Genomic DNA, 14,587 nt, shown 5'->3' on the forward strand with positions numbered 1-14,587 from the left:
GACCCCATGGACAGTAGCCCACCAGGCTCCGTCATCCATGGGATTTTCTTTTTTTTTTTTTTATTTTATTTTATTTTTAAACTTTACATAATTGTATTAGTTTTGCCAAATATCAAAATGCATCCATGGGATTTTCCAGGCAAGAATACTGGAGTGGGCTGCCCTTTCCTTCTCCAGGGGATCTTCCCAACCCAGGGATCGAACCTGGGTCTCCTGCATTGCAAACAGATGCTTTTACCGTCTGAGCCACCAGGGAAGCCCTCTGGTCTTACATTTAAGTCTTTAATCCATTTTGAGTTTATTTTTGCATTTGGTGCTAGGAAGTGTTCGAGTTTCATTCTTTGTTCTTTTGCTTTGAAAGAAAAGTGTTCTTTTCATTCAGAAGTGTCCAGTTTTCCCAGCACGACTTATTGAAGAGGCTGTCTTTTCTCCATTGTGTATTCTTGCCTCCTTTGTCAAAGATAAGGTATCCATAGGTGTGTGGGCTTGTCTCTGGCTTCCTATCTTGTTCCATTGGTCTATATTTCTGTTTTTGTGCCAGAACCATACTGTCTTGATGACTTTAACTTTGGAGTATAGTCTGAAATCAGAAAGGTTGATTCTTCCAGCTTCATTTTTCTTTCTCAAGGTTGCTTTAGGTAGTCAGTGTTTTTTGTGTGAACATACAAATTGTGTATTTTTGTTCTGGTTCTGTGAAAAATACCATTGTTAGTTTGAAAGGGATTGCACTGAATGTGTAGATTGTTTTGGGTAGTATGGTCATTTTCACAATATTCTTTCAATCCAAGAACATGGTATATCTCTCAATCTGTTTGTGTCATCTTTGATTTATTTCTAGTGTCTTATAGTTTTCTGCATACAGATCTTTTGTCCCTTTAGGTAGATTCATTTCTAGATATTTTATTTCTTTATTTCTTTATTTTTTTTTTTTGCAGTGGTGAATGGGATTGTTTTCTTAATTTCACTTTCTGATTTTTTTTGTTGTTAATGTATAGAAATACAAGTGATTTCTGTGTATTAATTTTATATCCTGAAGCTTTACAATATTTATTCATTGATTAGTCATAGTAATTTTCTGGTGGCATCTTTAGGGTTTTCTATGTATAGTATGTCATCTGTAAACAGTGAAAGTTTTACTTATTTTCTACTTTGGATTCTTTAAATTTCTTTTTCTTCTCTTACTGCTATGGCTAAGACACCCAAAAATATATTAAATAATTGTGGAAAGAGTGGGCACCCCTATCTCATTCCTAATATTAGGGGAAACACCTTCAGTTTTTCACCACTGAGAATAATGTTTGCTGTGGGTTTGTCATATATGGCTTTTATTATGTTGGGGTATGTTCCTTCTGTGCCTGCTTTCTGGAGAGTTTTTATAAATAGGTGTTGAATTTTGTCAAAAGCTTTCTCTGCATCTATTGAGATGATCATATGGTTTTTATCTTTCAATTTGTTAATATAGTATATCACATTGACTAATTTGCATATATTGAACAATCCTTGCATCCTTGGGTTAAAGCCTACTTGATAATGATGTATGGTCCTATTAATGTGTTGGATTCTGTTTGCTAGAATTTTGTCAAGGATTTTTTCATCTATATTCATTAATGATATTGGCCTGTAATTTTCTTTTTTGATAGTACGTTGGCTGGTTTTGGTATCAGGATGATGGTGACCACCTAGAATGAGTTTGGGAGTTTTCCTTCCTCTGAAATTTTCTGGAAGTTTGAGCAGGATAGGTGTTACCTCTTCAGTACACTTTTGGTAGAATTTGCATGTGAAGCCATCTGGCCATGGGCTTTTGTTTGATGGAAGATTATTATTTTTTTTAATCACAGTTTCAAATTTCCTGCTTGTGATTGGTGTTAATGGCTTTTATTTCTTACTGGTTCTATTCTGGAAGGCTGTACATGTCTTAGAATTTGTCCATTTCTTCAAGGTTGTCCATTTTATTGGCATATAGTTGCTCATAGTAGTCTTTTATGATCCTCTGTATTTCTGCATTTTCTGTTGTAAATTTTCCTTTCTCATTTTTAATTTTATTGATTTGCTTCATCTCCCTTGTTTTCTGGATGTTCTGGCTAATGGTTTGTCGATTTTGTTTATCTTATCAAAGAACCAGCTTTAGTTTTATGGTTTTTGCTCTTGCCTCTTTCATGTCTTTTTCACTTATTAACTGCTCTGATCTTTATGATTTCCTCCTACTACCTTTGTGGGGGTTTTGTTCTCTTTTAGTTGCTTTAGGGGTAGGGTTAGGTTGTTTATTTGATGTCTCTTTTGTTTCTGAGATAGGCAGGTATTACCATAAACTATCCTCTTAGTACTACTTCTGTTGCATTTCATAGGTTTTGTATTGTGTTTTCATTGTCATTTGCTTTTAGGTATTTCTTGTTTTCTTCTTTAGTTTCTTTAGTGACCTTTGGGTTGACGAGAAGCATACTGTTTGGCCTCCACGTGTTTGTGTTTTGTACAGTTTTTTCTCCTGTAGTAGACATCTAATCTTACAATGCTGTGGTTAGAAAAGATGCTTGAAATAATCTCATTTTAAAAAAATTTATCAAGGCTTGATTTGTGACCCAAGATGTGATCTGTCCTGGAGAATGTTCCATGTGCACTTATGGAGAAAGTGAAATCTACTGTTTTTGGATGAAATCCCTGTAGATATGGAGAAGGCAATGGCAACCCTCTCCAGTACTCTTGCCTGGAAAATCCCATGGACAGAGGAGCCTGGTAGGCTACAGTCCATGGGGTTGTGAAGAGTAGGACATGACTGAGCGACTTCACTTTCACTTTTCACTTTCATGCATTGGAGAAGGAAATGGCAACCACTCCAGTGTTCTTGCGTGGAGAATCCCAGGGACAGGGGAGCCTGGTGGGCTGCCATCTATGGGGTCGCACAGAGTCAGACACGGCTGAAGCAACTTAGCAGCAGCTGCAGCCCTGTAGATATCAGTTAGGTCAAACTGGTCCAGTGTATGATTTAAAGTTTATGTTTCCTTATTAATTTTCTATCTGAATGATTTGTCCATTGGTAAAGGGGTATTAAAGTCTCCTATCCCTTAACCAATGGACAGATCATTCAGATAGAAAATTAATAAGGAAACACGTTGGACTGTGAAGAAGGCTGAGCGCCGAAGAATTGATGCTTTTGAACTGTGGTGTTGGAGAAGACCCTTGAGAGTCCCTTGGACTGCAAGGAGATCCAACCAGTCCATTCTGAAGGAGATCAGCCCTGGGATTTCTTTGGAAGGAATGATGCTAAAGCTGAAACTCCAATACTTTGGCCACCTGATGCGAAGAGTTGACTCATTGGAAAAGACTCTGATGGTGGGAGGGACTGGGGGCAGGAGGAAAAGAGGACAACAGAGGATGAGATGGCTGGATGGCATCACTGACTCGATGGACATGAGTCTGAGTGAACTCCGGGAGTTGGTGATGGACAGGGAGGCCTGGCGTGTTGTGATTCATGGGGTCACAAAGAGTCGGAAACGACTGAGTGACTGAACTGAACTGAACTGAAAGTCTCCTACTATTACTGTGTTACTATCTGTTTTCCCCTTTAATACTTGTTAGCATTTTCTTTATGTATTGATATGCTCCTGTGCTGGGTGCATATGTATTTCTAATTGTTATATCTTCTTGGATTGATCCCTTGATCATTATGTAGTGTCTTTTCTTGTCTCTTGTAACAGTCTTTATTTTAAAGTCTATTTCTCTGATATGACTGTTGCTGTTTCCACTTTCTTTTTATTTTCATTTATATTGAATATTTTTTCCAGCCCCTCACTTTCAGTCTGTGTGTCTCCCTAGGTGTGAGTTGGGTCTTTTGTAGACAGCCTATATAGGGTCTTGTTTTTTATCCATTCAGCCAATCTAGGTCTTTTGTTTGGAGCCTTTAATCCATTTTGGCTTCCTAATCCAGGAAGCCAAAATGGGTTCAAGGAAGCTGATTAGGAAGCTCAGTTGGTAAAGAATCTGCTTTCAATCCACCTGTAGGAGACCCTGGTTTGATTCCTGGGTTGGGAAGATCTGGTGGAAAAGGATAAGCTACCAATCCCAAAGAAAGGGAATGCCAAAGAATGCTCAAACTACTGCACAATTGCACTCATCTCACATGCTAGTAAAGTAATGCTCAAAATTCTCCAAGCCAGGCTTTAGCATACGGGAACTGTGAACTTCCAGATGTTCAAGCTGGTTTTAGAAAAGGCAGAGGAACCAGAGATCAAATTGCCAACATCCGCTGGATCATGGAAAAAGCAAGAGTTCCAGAAAAGCATCTATTTCTGCTTTATTGACTATGCCAAAGCCTTTGACTGTGTGGATCACAATAAACTGTGGAAAATTCTGAAAGAGATGGGAATACCAGACCACCTGACCTGCCTCTTGAGAAACCTATATGCAGGTCAGGAAGCAACAGTTAGAACTGGACATGGAACAACAGACTGGTTCCAAATAGGAAAAGGAGTACGTCAAGGCTGTATATTGTCACCCTGCTTATTTAACTTATATGCAGAGTACATCATGAGAAACGCTGGACTGGAAGAAGCACAAGCTGGAATCAAGATTGCCAGGAGAAATATCAATAACTCAGATATGCAGATGACACCACCCTTATGGCAGAAAGTGAAGAGGAACTCAAAAGCCTTTTGCTGAAAGTGAAAGAGGAGAGTGAAAAAGTTGGCTTAAAGCTCAACATTCATAACATGAAGATCATGGCATCCGGTCCCATCACTTCATGGGAAATAGAGAAACAGTGGAAACAGTGTCAGACTTTATTTTGGGGGGCTCCAAATCATGACATCTGGTCCCATCACTTTATGGGAAATAGATGGGGAAACAGTGTCAGACTTTATTTTTGGGGGCTCCAAAATCACTGCAGATGGTGACTGCAGCCATGAAATTAAATGACGTTTACTCCTTGGAAGAAATGTTATGACCAACCTAGACAGCGTATTCAAAAACAGACACATTACTTTGCCAACAAAGGTCCATCTAGTCAAGGCTATGGTTTTTCCAGTGGTCGTGTATGGGTGTGAGAGTTGAACTGTGAAGAAGGCTGAGCGCCAAAGAATTGATGCTTTTGAACTGTGATTTTGGACTCTTGAGAGTCCCTTGGACTGCAAAGAGATCCAACCAGTCCATTCTGAAGGAGATCAGTCCTGGGTGTTCTTTGGAAGGAATGATGCTAAAGCTGAAACTCCAGTACTTTGGCCACCTCATGCAAAGAGTTGACTCATTGGGGAAGACTCTGATGCTGGGAGGGATTGGGGGCAGGAGGAGAAGGGGACAACAGAGGATGAGATGGCTGGATGGCATCACCTACTCGATGGACGTGAGTCTGAGTGAACTCCGGGAGTTGGTGATGGACAGGGAGGCCTGGCGTGCGGCGATTCATGGGGTCACAAAGAGTCGGACAGGTCTGAGCCACTGAACTGAACTGAACTGAAAGGCCAGTTCTTGGGCAAGATACATTGTTGCACAAGACTTAAGAAAAGCAACAGGAAGAATGCTCACATCCTTCTTAAAGAGCCCTAAGCTTTAATTCCCTCAGAACATCTCTTACATAGAGTGGAAGAGGATTATCATTTCTTGAATGTTTTTCATAGGCCATATAGCATCTCTGTAATGTAAGTAGAACTATGCCCGTTTTTTTAAAAAATGAGGAAATAATGTTGAGCAGAGAACAAATAACCTTAAATAATCCTGTTACCTTAAGATGGATGCTGTGGGAGTGGTCTTGTAAGACCTTTCTTATTACTAGTAACCAATGGAAAAAGTATATAAGGCCTAGATAAGAGTAGCATGGTGGGCACTCTCCGTACCCCTTCTGATGTTGTGTCAGACGCTTCTCTGTCCCCTTTTCACTGTAATAAAACTTCTGCCACACAAAAGCTCTGAGTGATCAGGCCTCGTCTCTGGACCCTAAAGGAAATCAAACCTGAATTTTCACTGGAAGGACTGATGCTGAAGCTGAAGCTCTGATACCTTGGCCACCTGATGTGAAGAGCTGACTCATTGGAAAAGACCCTGATACTGGGAAAGATTGAGGGCAGGAGATGAAGGAGGCGACAGAAGATGAGATGAATCGGTGGTATCTCCAACTCAGTGGACATGAGTGTGAGGAACCCCTGGGAGATAGTGAAGGACAGGAAAACCTGGCACGCTGCAGTCCATGAGGTTGCAAAGAACTGGACGCAACTTAGCAACTGAACAGCAACAACCTTGTGGTGTGCAGAATTCTGCTGAAAAATCAGCTGGGATTTCCCTTGTGTGTTATTCGTTGCTTTCCCCTTGCTGCTTTTAATATTTTTTCATTGTATTTAATTTTTGTCAGTTTGATTAGTATATGTCTTGGCATTTTCCTCCTTGGGTTTATCCTGTTTGGGACTCTCTGCAGTTTATGGACTTGGGTGATTGTTTCCTTTCCCATGCTATGGAAGATTCCAGTGCTTATATCTTTAAATTTTTGCTTAGGCCCTTTCTCTCTCTCTCTTCAACTTTTGGGACCCTTATAATGCAAGCGTCCCAAATGTTTAACATTGGGACTAATGTTGTGTTAACGTTGCCACAGAAGTTTCTTAAACTGTCCTCAGTTCTTTAATTCTTTCATTTTATTATGTTCTGTGGCAATGATTGCCACTATTCTGTCTTCAAGCCAACTTATCTCTTCTGTCTCATTTCCTACTATTGACTCCTTTTAGTGTGTTTCATTTTAGTTATTGTATTCTCCAACTGTTTTTTTGTTGTTGTTGTTGTTCTTTGTTTCTTTTAGCTCTTTGTTAAAGATTTCTTGTATCTTTTTGGTCTGCTCCTCAATTCTTTTTCTGAGATTTTGGGTCATCTTTACTATCATTACTGTGAGTTATTTTTTGGGTAGATTCTAGCCTATCTTCTCTTCACTTGGTTGTTCTTTTGGAGTTTTATTCATATCTTCTTCCTCCATCTGCAACATATTCTTCTGCTGCATCATTTTGTCTCGCTTTCTGTGTTTGCAGTCTTCATTCCAGCAAGTGCAGGATTGCAGTTACTCTTCTGTTGTCTCCCCTCTGTTGTGTGAGATTGGTCTCAGAATCTTGTGCAGGCTTCCTGGTGGGAGGGACTGGTTCCTGCCCACTGGCGGATAGACCTGGGTCTTGTCCCTCCAGTGGACAGGGCTGTATTCAGGGTTTGTTTAGAGGTGACTCTCGCCTTGGGAAGACTTTAGGCAGCCTGTCTCCTGATGAGTGGGGCTGTGTTCCCACCCTATTGTTATTGGCCTGAGACATCCCAGAGGCTGTAGCTTGATGTCAATGTGGTGGCCTACAGGAGAGCTCACACCAGTGAGTATGTCCTAGAACCTCAGCCACCCGTGTCCTCATTTCCTCAGTGAGCCACAGCTGTCCTCTGCCTCCCCAGGAGACCCTGTAAGATCAGCATGTTGGTCTGCAGCAGGTTCCTATGAAGTTACTACTTTTTCCTTGGGTCCTGGCATGCATACCTAAGACCCTGTGTGTGCTCTCCAAGAGTGGAGTTTCTGCTTCTCACAGTCCTGTGGAGTTCCCCCAATCATGCCCCACTGTTCTTCAAAGTCAGATGTTCTGGGGACTTCTGAAACCAGACCCTCAGTCTGGGGAGCCTCATATGGGGGTCTGTCTCAATCTTGTGAGACAGTCTCTGTAATATATTTTCCAGGTTGTGGGTTGCCCATCTGGGTGGTATGAGATTTTATTGTGAATGCATGCTTCATATTGTCTTGTTGTGGCTTCTTTGTTTTTGGATGTAGAGTATCTTTTTTGATAGGTTCTAGTCATTTTTGTTGATCATTGTTCAGCAGTTAAGTATGATTTAGGTGTTTTCATGAGAGGAAGCAAACTCATGTCCTTCTACTCTGGCATCCTGTTTCCAGCTTCCTAAGTATATTATTCGTTGATGCTAGTGTAAGTGAGATTTGTTTCCTTAACTTCCTTTTTGGATGGCTTGTTATTAGTCTGTAGGAACATATCTGATTTTGTATGTTTATTTTTGTGTTCTGCAGCATTCCTGGATTCCTATGATTACTTTTATTAGTTTGATTGATCCAAAGGGTTTTTTGTGTGGAATCCTTTGGGTTTTCTCTGTATAAGATCATGCTATAAATGAATACAGACTGTTTCACTTCTTCCCTTATGATTTGGATATGTTTCATAATTGTCCTGGCTAAAACGTCCATTACTGTGTTGAATAGAAGTGGCAATAATGGGTATCCTTGTCTTGCTCTAGATTTTAAGAGAAAACACTTTCAGTTTTTCAGTGTTAAGTATGATGTCAGTTGTGGACATTTCATATATGCCTTTATTATGTTAAAGTACCTTGTTTGTGTACATAATTTGTTGAGTGTTTCTATTATTGAAGAGTGTTGAATTTTGTTACTCTTTCTGTGTTGAGATTATTATATGATTTTTATCTTTTATTTTAGTAATTAGTGTATTACATTTATTGATTTGCATATACTGAACCATCCTTACCTTCCAAGGATAAATCCCCTTGATCATGATCAGTGGGGCTTTAATTGTGCTATTGGATTTGGTTTGCTCAAGTGTTTTGAGGAGTTTTGTATCTTTATTTATCAGGAATATTTGCATGTAGTATTCTCATAGTGTCCTTATGTGGCTTTGATATCAGCATAATTCTGGCCTCCTAAAATGAATTTGGACATGTTCCCCTACCCTTCTATTTTTTGAAAAGTTTGAGAAAGATTGGTGTTAGTAGAATTTACTTGTGAAGCCATCTGGTCTTGGAAAGTATCATAAGAATATCAGATCCTGTTTGCTTATGCCATCTTGAAAAATGGAACCACATTTGTTTAGCTACTTCTTTGTTTTCTGACCACATTAGAACATTATTAGATATTAAGGAAATTATTGAACAGAAAAATAAAAGCAATTTAATTTTCTTTATTTCAAACACAAAATCATTTTTGCTATCAAACTTTGAGACTGATTAAGGAGAAAATTAGGAGAAAGAAGTAATACTGTTGTTCACTTGATGTTCACATTATTAGGTAACTTAACATTAAAAAAACTTTTTCTCCATTGCTGGAATCGAACATACATTTTTGTAGAAGAATGAATTTATTGACACTCAACCAGTTTGCAGTGCTCCTCTGGAAAAATTTTACCTTAAAGGTATGTAAAGGTATCCTTGGAAAATGTTCATAAATGCCCATGTGGTGCAGTTTGGATTTTGGGTGTGGGTGGGGGTGGGTTTATATACATGCACACACTTGAAAAATCAATTCCAGAGCTGAAAGTAGCTCTTCCAAATGTGTGAAACTTCATTAATCAATAGTATAGTCTGACCTATAAGAAAACTGGTTAGGGGAGTTGGAGGGGTGATATGGAACTTTAGCTGTTTCAGGGTGAAACTGGCAGAAACTTAATATCATAGAACTATCTATTTGCTTTGAATGTGTACTCTTAAGTTAATTAACACAATCTTTTTGTTCCTCTTCTAGAGGAGGCAGTTCTTTAATTTAATATTGGAAGTCCTAACTGCATTGGCGTTTCCAATGATGCTTTTGCTCTTACGTGCTGTTATTCATATAACTGTTGCTGGACCTTACACTTTTACTTCTCAACCCATCAGTACTCTGCCTTCATTCCTCCAAAATGATGAAAGATGGGAATTGATTTATGTGCCTTCTAATATTGATGTGGTAAAAGAAATCACTGAGAATGTGAAGAGGAATCTAAACATCAGTATAAAAGGTTAGAAATTAAAGTTTTATGTAAAGCTTATCATTAACATTTTTGATGGAGCTGAAACAGTATAGGGAAAAGAATAAGAATAAAGTTGGATGAATCACACTGCCCAATTTTAACATTTCTCTCTGGCTGCTTTCAAGATATTTTCTGTCTTTATTTTTCAAAAGTTTGATTATGATGTTCTGTGGATTTCTTTGGAGAAGGCACTGGCACCCCACTCCAGTACTCTTGCCTGGAAAATCGCATGGATGGAGGAGCCTGGTAGGCTGTGGTCCATGGGGTCACTAAGAGTCGGAGACGACTGAGTGACTTCACTTTCACTTTTCACTTTTATGCATTGGAGAAGGAAATGGCAACCCATTCCAGTGTTCTTGCCTGGAGAATCCCAGGGATTGGGGAGCCTGGTGGGCTGCCGTCTATGGGGTCGCAGAGAGTTGGACACGACTGAAGCGACTTAGCAGCAGCAGCAGCAGCAGCAGTGGATTTCTTTTGGTGTTTTTCTTTGGGGTTCACTGAGCATTTTGAATCTATATGTTGCACAAAGTTGGGGGACTTTACAATAATTATTTTTAAAATTGTTTTTTAACATGGCCGTCTTTCTTCTCCTCTAAGACTATGATGATACATTTTGTATTGTCCCACAGGTTGTTAAGGCTCTGTTCAACTTTTGTCTGATCTTTTTTTTCCTCTCTTGTTCAGATTAGAAAATTTCTATCTTGAATGACTCCTTCCTGTATTATAACTATACAGGTGTTGAGCCATCAAATGAGTTGTGTTTTTTAAAGCACAAAGTGATCACCTCCTGATTTGTTTCTCTTAATTAAGTAACCTTTTTGAGATATAACGCACATTCCATATTTTCACCCATTTGAAGTGTGTAATTCAGTGGCTTCAATATATTCACAGAGGTGTGCAACCACTGCCACAAATAATTTTAAAGCATTTTTATCACCAAAAAGAAATTCCAAAATCTTTAGTCATAGCCCCACAATTATACATCCCTATCAAGATAAGAAAAACAGTAATCTCTTTTTACCTCTACAGATCTGCCTATTATAAATCTTTTATATAAATAAATGGTTTACATATGAACCTTTAATATAAATTGTTTACATATAAACCTTTTATATCAACTTTATAAAATGCAATATGTGGTCTTTCATGACTCTCTTCTTACACTTAAAATGTTTTCAGGGTTAACCCATGTTGTTGCATGCATCAGTTCTTTATTCCTTTTCATTGTCAGATAATATTCCATTGTATGGATACACTGCATTTAATTGGTACAATATATCTTTCATCAGTTGAAGGACATTTGAGTTGTCTCTACCTTTTGGCTACTATAAATAATACTGCTACAAACATTCATTTATGGGTTTTATGTAGACATATGTTTTCATTTCTGTTGGTTATATACCAAGAGTGGAATAAATGTGTCATATGTTTACTCTATTTTTAACTTTTCAAGGAAATGCCAGACTGTTATCTAAAGTCGTTATACCATTTTACATTCTGATTAGCAGTGAATGAAGGTTCCACATCCTCTCCAGCACTTGTTATCTTCTGTCTTTTTGATTATAGTCATCTCAGTGGATGTAAAGTGATTTCATTGTGATTTCAATTTGCATTTCCCTCACCACTAATGACTTATCTTTATATGTGCTTTATAGTGATTATTTAAAATTGCAATAAAATTTTATAAAAGTTTTTATCAAAATATTTTGAACCCCAAATATCCATTAAGTTGTTGTGATACCAGTATTTAAGAAACAGTGTTTTCAAATTTGCATATTTGGATAGAACGTTTTTGTCCATGTAAACTAATATATTTTCTCTCAGAAGGGATTATCATATGTTTTTATTTAAGTGAACAATTTTACTTCTCTGTAGTTCAAGGCTTTTCTTCAGAAATTGAGTTTGAGAAGTACATTAAGTATGACTATCGAGCTCATAAAGTGCTGGCTGCCATTGTTTTTGACTGTGACTTCAAAAATAGGCATGATCCATTGCCACTTCAGGTGAGAAAGTTGTATTTAAAGTTTTCTAAATAAATAGTTTTCTTGGAATTGGATTTTTAGTTTCTATGATTTTAATGAATTTTGTATTATCTACCCTATTTTATTAGTGAAGAAACTAATTTTCCCAAGATCAAACTACTTGTATAAAATAAAGCAAGAATATGAATCCAGATTTGAGTAGCTTTAAGGATGTCTGTGTTTGTAGCTTTTGAAATATGCTAATAAGGGAAGAATTGTATCTTTCATGCACAGGACTTCTGATTCATGGGACACTTGGACTACTCATACAGTGCTTCTAGTTTTGCAAAAGGTAGTGAAACACAAGCATGGATAGAGCCTTTTCTTTGAATGAGACATAGAATTTAAGTCCTTTCATAAATCTATAGAGAAAACTCTAAGGCTAACCCACATTGATCCAGATTAGATGATAGCATAACCCAAGAGAAGGAAAGAAAAAAATAGTGCTTTCCTTGGCAGATCTTATAAACATTGTCTCCTGGTGGTGATGAAAATAAAGGGCAATCTATAACAGCTCCACATGGAGCCAAATTCTATATTTAGAAAACAGATGCTTGTCAGCAGAAGGCAAGATTAATAAAACCACTAGTAGGACAATATATATTCTTTCTGTGTGTCCCATCCTTCCATGACTTTTCTTTTGTGCCAACTTCTATTTACTAAGTCAGAATTATCCATATACTGATATAGGTTTAGGCTCAACAATATACATTGGCTCAAAGTGTCTTCAGTGCTATTTTAAGTTTCATCTTATTGCTGAATAATAAGGCTTTCCTGGTGGCTCAGACAGTAAAACTTCTGCCTGCAGTGCAGGAGACCTGGGTTCGATCCCTGGGTTGGGAAGATCCCCTGGAGAAGAAAATGGCAACCCACTCCAGTAGTCTCGCCTGGAAAATTCCATGGACTGAGGAGCCTGGTAGGCTACAGTCCATGGCGTCGCAAAGAGTCGGACACAAATGAACGAGTTCACTTTCTTTCTTATTTCTGATTGACTGTGCTTGTGTCACCAAAAGTTTGAACTAGGTTTATGACATCACATCATGTGCTCAGGTGCTTGGTCTGTTTTTTTTGTTTGTTTGTTTGTTTGTTTGTTTTTCTGGATTTATTGAGATATAATTCATGTATAGAACTTCCCTGGTGGCTCAGATGGTAAAGCGTCCGCCTGCAATGCGGGAGACCTGGGTTCAATCCCTGGGTCAGGAAGATCCCCTGGAGAAAGCAATGGCACCCCACTCCAGTACTCTTGCCTGGAAAATCCCATGGACGGAAGAGCCTGGTAGGCTACAGTCCATGGGGTCGCAAAGAGTTGGACACAACTGAGTGACTTCACTTTCACTTTCTTTTTATGTGTAACACTGTTAAATTTAGGATATGCAATGTGGTGATTTGAAATGTGTATATTGCAAAATGATTACCACAGCAAGGTTAGCTGATATATTCCTCACCTCACAGAATTACCAGCTTTGTGTGTGGTGAAATATATAAGATGAGTAAGTTCTGGGGATCTAATGTATTGCATTCTGCGTGGTCTGTTTTGATGATTTTTCTAAAACCTTTTGATTTCTATTGATGATTTCATGTATAGCATAGACCATCTAATGTCTACCAGCTTTCCCACATCTTAGGTGACTTTTTATTTATTAATTTTATTTATTATTACTATTTTGACTATGCTGAGTCTTCATTATGGCATGCGGGCTCTTCCTTGCATTACGAAGTCTTCTCTAGTTGTGGTATGTAGCCTGCGGGCTTAGTTGCCCTGCAGCATACAGGATCTTAGTTCCCTGACCAGGATCAAACCCACATCCCCTGCATTGGAAGGTGGATTCTTTACCACTGGACCACCAGGGAAGTCCCTTATGTGACTTTCTTGACAGATCTTTTGTTCATTTACAAGAATCCACAAGGATCAAACTAAATCTCAGATATGATCAATCATGTCACTGTCCTGATGAAAAGACTTTGGTGACTTCCAATGTCCAGAGTCCTTTGCACAAATATATGGCTATCAATACCCTAGTACTTGGCTATCTCTGATCCTCCTTACCAAACTTTTTATGTTCCAACAGTACTTAACTTCCAGAAATTACCTGGAAACATTGTATTGCTTTTTGTTTCTGGGTCTTTGGTCACATTTTCTCTGCTGTACAAATGCTACTGTGAATTCCCATTCAAACTCCCATTCAGCTTCCACACCTATCCCTTTCTTTTCTGTCTTCATCACAACCTGCGCATATTTCTGTTAGTCAGAATTCATATGGGAACAGACACTACTGAATGCATTTCAACAAAAGTGTTTTTATATAAGGAAATATTTACATATTCACAATTTAGATTTTAGTCACTCTTGACAAACACTTCAGAGAATTTAGCTTACCTGTTTAGACAAACCATTCCCTTATTGAGCCTTTAGCTATCAGGTCATAGTTGCTGCAAATGGTTTTAACTGTCTTCTATGGAAAAGTAAGCACCAAGAGGTGCCCCCGTGTACCTCACTGTTTTCATTATGTAAAGTGAAAGTGAAGTCGCTCAGTCATGACCAACTCTTTGCGATCCCACGGACGGTAGTCTACCAGGCTTCTCTGTCCATTGGATATTCCAGGCAAGAGTACTGGAGTGGGTTGCCATTTCCTTCTCCAGGGGATCTTCCTGACCCAGGGGTCGAACCCAGGTCTCCTGCATTGCAGACAGACACTTTACTCTCTGAGCTACCAGGGAACAATAGCAACCTTAATCATGATTAATTGGTTCCTCTCATATCGTAATTTGTTTACTTGCCAGCGTACCAGTGTTAGTAGCTCAGTAATACTAGGTGATAATCATACAGCT

At 38.6% G+C, this 14,587-nt stretch overlaps 1 protein-coding gene across 1 annotated transcript in view; it reads left to right on the top strand.

The window, feature by feature from the left end:
• The first annotated feature begins 9,083 nt into the window (after window positions 1–9,083).
• LOC104986729 (ATP-binding cassette sub-family A member 3-like) overlaps window positions 9,084–14,587 on the top strand; it is a 201,002-nt gene continuing 195,498 nt past the window's right edge. The window contains exons 1-3 of the mRNA XM_010837415.1: window positions 9,084–9,143; window positions 9,473–9,725; window positions 11,613–11,740. Of these exons, the coding sequence (XP_010835717.1) occupies window positions 9,084–9,143; window positions 9,473–9,725; window positions 11,613–11,740 (441 nt within the window). The remainder of the gene's footprint in view (window positions 9,144–9,472; window positions 9,726–11,612; window positions 11,741–14,587) is intronic.

Source organism: Bison bison, unplaced genomic scaffold (assembly GCF_000754665.1).
Source record: "Bison bison bison isolate TAMUID 2011002044 unplaced genomic scaffold, Bison_UMD1.0 scf7180017864072, whole genome shotgun sequence".
In the NCBI taxonomy this organism is placed as follows: Eukaryota; Metazoa; Chordata; class Mammalia; order Artiodactyla; family Bovidae; genus Bison; species Bison bison.